Here is a 7,118-nt window from a genome sequence, read left to right on the forward strand (position 1 = left end):
TGTTTTCTTTGAAATTATTCAACAGGACCATGATATACGGATACCTCCGGTTCCGCAGCTGATTGCTGACTTAGCAATCCTACTATAGTTGTGTCCCAATTCAGGGGCAGCATATCGGAGGATGCGTTCTACAAAGGTATGGCCCTTCATAGACGTCATAGACTGCAAAGGCTGAACCAAAATGAGACTGTACGTCACCTCCTGTGCCTGCCCTTACCATTGCCGTGCAAACTGCAGCTAGCAACACATATCTTTTTTTTCACAAAAGGACGCATTTTCTCTTGGCAGCATTTGGAGGAGCCTTTCGAAATGGGACAGCCTAGTTGCGGCAATGTGAAGCAATCAGTCTTCAAATCGGGCCTCTGAAAGGATGCAGCCCCTGACTTGGGACAAAGCTTACATGTTCTTACTGGCCATTTTGTTTATTTTTGTTCCGTAATTCAAATGCCAAAACGTGCAGCATGATCAGGAGAGGCCAATACTTTTTTATGACTCAAAATTTTAAAATATTAAACATTTTGTCTGCATTTCTTTCCTCATACTAATGAATAGACGGAATGTTCATAGCCTAGAGTGGATGACATCACACACAGAGTGGGAGCTTAGGTTAGGTTACTTTAGGTTAGGTTACTTCAGGTAACGTTACTTTATTTGTACCCGTATAGTAAATTGTCCAAGAGACATCAATGACATATGGCAATGTTGTGCAACACACAATATGCCACACAGAATGTTTTGACATCTGAAGCACATTTTCAGCCAACTCTGCTTGTGAGTAACCACTTTTCGCAACTCAAGTTAGCAAAGCGCCAACAATGTGCCTGGCCACACCTAATTTTAAGACCAACCACACCCATGGGTGCTCAGATGGGTGCAAGTGTATTTGCTATCTAAACAACGTGAGCGCTGTACGGGAAAATGACAACTCCGTCCTGAAACTAGCAAAGACACTTGCGTTGTGCTTTTCGCCGGGTGTAAGATAGGGGCCCATGTCTCACTCAGTAGAAACCTTAGCACCATGGTAACCTCTGAGTGCATGGGGGGACAAACAGTTTCTCAAACACTTGACTGACTTAGACTGTAGTCCTGCTACAGACTGTTTACTGTACTGTAAACTGGATTTACACACATTTCAACAGTTTTCACTGGAAACATGTTTTAGTGCAGTTTCATTCAGGAAACATTCGGCAGACAGACAGATAGACGTATCCCAGTGCTGATCCGACTTGTATTAGGTGCCACATGAACCAACCCACTGGAATGCCCATCTTTTACTACACTTCAGAGTTGTATCTTTGAAAGCCTAGAGATTTGTTATCTGCAATTTGAAGACTGACAAGCCCCCATTATTTACAAATTGCATCAAGACGTGCTATCCTTAATTCCATTGGAAAAACTCAGATACAAGTCCCATCAGAAATTTAAAGACACTTGGTCCCCCTTTATATATTTCACTCTTACTCTATCTTTTCGATAGATATCATAATGAATCCCATCTCAAGTAACTATCGTTTTTGTTGTAAGTATCAGGGCTAGGTATGGGTGATGCTATAATATAATATATAATATATAATAATATATAATATAATATTTGGCAGGAATGAATGCTTGAATAATTACTTGAAGTTGTCATCCTACACCTAAAAATGTGTTCTGAGATGTGTAATTTTGTATATGTCTCATAGACGTATGAATACAGGCATATACTGTTCATGTGTGTGTGTGTGCATATATTTATGTAAATGTGTAGTATATATAATATACTGTATACAGTATGTATTCAATAGCACAATAAAATTAAGGTTTATTTATATGCAAATTTATAGTGACTTCTAATATCTTTTTTCATCTGTTGTGTTTCTCAGACAAGAATAACTGATCATATCAACAAGTGATAGACTTCAGAGATTATTTGTAATCACTTCATATTTGACCTCAATTACCTTCAGACAACATTGAATAAACCAACATGCACAAGACTGATTATTAATAATAATTTAATAAAAAATATATACATTTAATATCGTTTTACCAAACAAATTAGTAGGCTACTACATGTCAGCAAATCATCCAGTGAAACATCAACTGGCTGGAAATAACTGCCAGCATAAATTCTCAATGTATAGTAAAATACACAAACACATTGAAAGAATACTTACAGATACATTCAGTTACATTCTTCATACATTATGTGCCACTACTGTATTGTCATTGCATTCTCTCTCTCTCTCTCTCTCTCTCTCTCTCTCTCTCTCTCTCTGCAGAAATGTAATGTTAAACATGATCAGGAAGAGTGACCTCAGTTAGATCACTGTCTGATTTCATGCTTTGTTGTTCTGCCTCAGGTGTCTCATCATTTTCACCCTCTGGTGCCTCACTTGCTACTCTCCCTTCTTCCATTCTTTCAAGCTCAAGTCTCAGTTGCTCTTTCTCATTTAGTATCAGTTCTTCTTCAATGGCTCTCTGCTGCTCTTCCTTCTCTTTCCTCTCTTTCTCAGCCTTCTCCATTTTCTCCTGCTTCTTCATCTTCCAGAAGAAGCCCAGGTTTTTCTCGGGATAAGTGACTTTGGCCAGTGGGAGTTTGAAGATCCTATTGATCCCCGTGGTTAGGAGGAGGAAAGTGAGAGCAGACAGACAGAAAGGCCAGGTGCAGGCTGGCAGACCAAACTGTAAATGAAGAATACATCATGTTGCAATTAGTAACTGGTGTTTAATATTGGCTGATATATAAATGCAGTGAGAGAAAATGTGTACTCACATTGGACATGATATTGGCAATGGCTGAGCCAAGGTATGCACAGAAAAAAGCTGCAGAGGAGAAGAAGGGAGATACCGTGAGATGACATTTGTGTGCGTAAGTGTGATCACAGATTACAAATACCTGCCGGCTCTTCCAGGTGTCTACTCACCACATGCAATGGCAAGCAGGTGCACCTGCCAGGTGAGAGCGTAAAACATTCCTCCGATGGCGATGCAGGCTAACACACAGTTATATCCCCAGAGGCCGAAGTAAATGTCTCCAAATGGTGCTGCCAGAGCCAGACCTGCAAAACAAACACAGAAATGCTATCCGAGAGGTGGCAATCTCAGTTTAAGTTTGGATTATCTTAATAAATAATAACCCTCCTGTTTATTTTGCACCTTTATTTTTGGGGTCATCTTGGAGTTGGAACATATTGAGGCTTGAATTCATTCTATAAGTATGTAAGGAAGCAAAAATAAGATGCGCTGTTTATTGAGGTGAGACAGAATTAGTCTTATAGTTGCCATGGTATCGTCTGGTCCTCTCACCTGAAACCATGCCCACTGCAGATCCCAGGACAGCATGAGCACAGGTGATGGGGGAAGAGATGAAGAGCGAGATGATGAAGATTCCTCCTGTCCAAGGGTTGTCACAGCCGTAGACTTGGCCTATTCCCACAGGCACTGACATGAACAGCTAAAGAGATACAGACAGAAAGGTTAAACATAATTGTAGATGCACAACAAACCATGATGTACAGCGGTGTCTTCCAACAAGAGTTCTTCCTTGGGCTGTGTAGTTTTGTAGAAACGGATTGATTGACATTTCCCTCACTAACATGTTAGCTTTGATGCACCAGCACACAGCAAGTTACACTCACGCGCTTAGGTACGACAAGCAAAGATCTATCAGCCAGAGCAGCTGAAAACACCTTCCACGACCTTAATATTAGAGTACATAGACAAACCCTGGTCTGTCACTGACCTTGGGTAAATCAATTTCAGCCCAGGTGATGTTGGGCAGCTCTGAGCGAGGCTGAATGAGGACTTGGGGGAAGTGGTTGTTGTAGTGGCCCGTGGCGACCATGTGGAGACACACCAGGATGTTGAAGGGCAGAGTGAACACCGGCAGATCCCAGCGACTGTTAATAGAGGCCAAGGCGCTGGACACGATCGGGCTGAAACACAATGGCACACAATTATTTAAATACATTTAAAAAATATGTGTTATTGATGTAACATTATGTAATTATACCAGCACTTGAACAAAATGTCTGCTGAGACCTGTTAGCTCTTAACGTCATGACATCTATACGCTCATACTACAATAAACTCATCAGTTTTTAAATTTTACGTATTTTGGTTTGGTTTCTCTACGTCTGTACATCTGCCTTTCATTTCCTATGATATGAATCTGCTGCTGTGCTTACCACATCATGGACATGAAGATGTTGGGCAGCAGAAGCCACCAGTACCAGTCTCCTGCATTGGAGAACACAGCCATCAGCAGACCCACCAGGATGCCGTTGTAACCATACAGCCCTGCAGCTATTGCGCCCCTGAAAGAAAATAATGCGGATGAAGTAATTCATTCATATATTCCTTTTGTACAACACAGTGTCTGTGGCTCATCCTACATAAACATTTAACATTATACCACCAAACGGACACTATCCACTTCTGTTCAGATTTTTGAATCATGTTTTATGTCAGCACACGCTGCACTTATCTAACATGTTGTGATTAACAGTGAGTTCAAAAATCATTCTTTATTTATTTAACATTTAATGATGATGTCATTTATTATAATGTGCGGCAACAATTAGAAAAAATTATAATAAATGAGTGTTCAAACCTGTTCTGTTGCAAAATAAGGGCAGAAATGGTAGCAAAGAGTGTGCCCACAAAGCCGTTGAGGGCCCACCAGTAGTTCTGCAGGATGAGGCCGGCGAAAATGATGAGGCCACTCAGAGGGTTGTTGACAAACATCACTTGGGCAGCTCCACGTAAAACCCAGTCCAGCAGCTGCAGCAAGAGGAACTGTTCTGGACGATGGAAAGAAAGAACAGAGAGACGGATGACATTTTCACAGAGCTGCTAAATGGGGCTTCTCACAGTGAATCCTGGGCAAGTTTTCGTCTTTTCAGGCTCACTGTTGTGCAGCCAGGGGCAGGATAAAACAATCCTGGGTGGTTTTCAAGTAAAGACACATTTATCTCACAGTGAGCAAAAGTGTTTAAAAAGTGAAAAGACAGAAAGAAAAGCGAGAAGTTGAGGCTGGGACACTGAAATCAGTGGACTGGGGTGAATCTGTGTCAAAAATTTGTCTCTCTCCCAATACTACTAGAGAGTAAACGTCTCTGTTAACCAGAAAGAGCAAAGGTGAAAGGGATTCAGTATATAATGCTGATAATATCCTGTAATTTTATAATAATGTCATGTCCAGAGTACCACTGCTGTGTATTTTAAAGCAAACAATTATTGTTAACTTACTTTCCATCCATTTGCCGAAAACCTTCATGTCTCCAGAGAAGTAGGAGACTCCCTTGAGGAAGCGAGCCGTGAACCTCTGCAGGGCTGTGGGTCCTGCAGGTTGCACTGGGTCCTTCTCCTTCATGTCCTTCTGGGAGTTGTCATGCTCAGACTGCAGTTCGAGGGGCGCCATCAGTGGCTGGAGTTCCTGGAGCCATCATTGAGGTTGGAAATGAATTAGAGAGGTACTGCTAGAAATATTCTGTATGTCTGAACTGTGAGCTCTGACTTACTGTAGAGGTGGTGACAGGAGAGCTGGTGGGCAGCGCAGCAGAAGTAGAACAGTTGATATTCCTCTGAATATCCTGAAAGGAGAGAAACTAATATGTCACTCAGCTGCAAAGATGGATCTTGGTTTACTGTCCTGCTGCACTTTGACAAACATTTACAAGTGCTCCTACCTTTGTGCAGTGTGATCCAGTCATATGTCCCAGAATAGGCACCGGCTGCATTAGTTGCCAGCTTTTCTCGAGCTGTACCGCAGACTTCCACTGAAGGCTTTTATAGTAACAGACAACAGGCAAAACTCCACCTCTTCCCTCCTCTCCATCTCTCCATCTCATCCACCTCTTCATTTCCTCTACTCATTCTCAACAGGAATCACTGATACTCAGCAGTGATAACCTGTCCCACGCCCAAATCTCTAGACACACACTCAGACACACCATTTCTGTCCACTCTCCAACCCTGAAAACCACAAATGAGGTGAAGATGAGGTCAGCCAGGAGTCAGGGTGTTGTTTTTTAACTGCAGGTGTTTGTTGATTGAAATGATGAAGAATCTAAAGCATGTCTCACCTCAAACTGGTTTCAGGACTATTTAATCCTAGCCTTCACTGACATTATTGCTTATTATTGCTTATTGCGCCTCATCTTTGCTTGAGGCGAGGGGCTCCTAACGCACACAAACCTCCAATTCAACTGTCGAGATGGAGTTGTGGGTAACATGGGTTTCCACAAAGACAAAGAATGCATAGAATAAATGCATACAGTAAAAAGGAACTTGTCAATTAATCAATTCAATGTAAGTTAATCATGAATGAAAATGACAGAGGACTCTGTAATGGGGGAACTGACCCCAAGGTTGAAATGTGGAGCTGAGGAAGCCCTTTGGATACCTATTGGACTCACAATAGGTGCATTTACCACAGGTAGAAGCACAACAGCCAACTCAAGATCAAGTCCAGGAATCCTGACCCTCCAGAGGTTCAGATGCACCCTGGGAAGTCTCCCTATATTTATAAAGGAATATATCTGTTGAGACTTATTCATTTATTGAGTGAATGCCATCATGATGTTTTACATTTATCGTAAACATAACATAAAAATACAACTGTTAATCTAAGTTTATTAGAAACCAGAAAAATGAGAGACTAATGTTTGACCATGTCTGATTGTTCATGTTTGGATTGATAAGATAAATAATGACAAAATCAAGACATTCCTGCTTGAAATATAGAGAAATATCATTCTGACCTTGACAGTCATGCAAGGTCAGAATAACATTTCGTTGCGTTTTCACTGCGATTGTTTGAATTATAACGGGATTCAATCTTTTACGGCTGACTGGAAACATTGCGGTCATGCGTGATAAACCCATTGTGTGAGCTTGTCACGGGTTCGTAAACCCTGCTTGTGCTCTTCTGTAGGAGTCATTCACTTTCATGCTTGCTCACAAAAGCAATGACACAGTGCACTACGTCTACGAAAAATGTCCTCTATGTCAAGAGTGACATGTGCACTGCAGCACCTGCTCGCAATTGTAAGCCACACTGACGTTGGGTGAGGTCAGACTTGAACTTTGTTTTGTTCATCATGTGTCATCACTGTGTTCACAGAAATAAC

The 7,118-nt window shown here is 41.5% G+C and overlaps 1 protein-coding gene across 1 annotated transcript; it reads right to left on the reverse strand.

Moving 5' to 3' along the window:
* Positions 1-1,991: 1,991 nt before the first annotated feature.
* LOC111229546 (urea transporter 2-like) lies at positions 1,992-5,737 on the reverse strand. The gene is made up of 10 exons (XM_022755901.1): positions 5,676-5,737; positions 5,508-5,579; positions 5,236-5,422; positions 4,598-4,787; positions 4,173-4,301; positions 3,728-3,920; positions 3,292-3,439; positions 2,910-3,044; positions 2,759-2,808; positions 1,992-2,667 (listed from the first exon to the last, which is right to left on the reverse strand). The coding sequence occupies exons 1-10, from the start codon at positions 5,724-5,726 to the stop codon at positions 2,275-2,277; spliced, it is 1,548 nt and encodes a 515-aa protein (XP_022611622.1). The 5' UTR covers positions 5,727-5,737; the 3' UTR covers positions 1,992-2,274.
* Between the last annotated feature and the right edge of the window lie 1,381 nt (positions 5,738-7,118).

This window comes from Seriola dumerili, unplaced genomic scaffold, assembly GCF_002260705.1.
Source record: "Seriola dumerili isolate Sdu_G_001 unplaced genomic scaffold, Sdu_1.0 BDQW01000017.1, whole genome shotgun sequence".
Taxonomy (NCBI): Eukaryota; Metazoa; Chordata; class Actinopteri; order Carangiformes; family Carangidae; genus Seriola; species Seriola dumerili.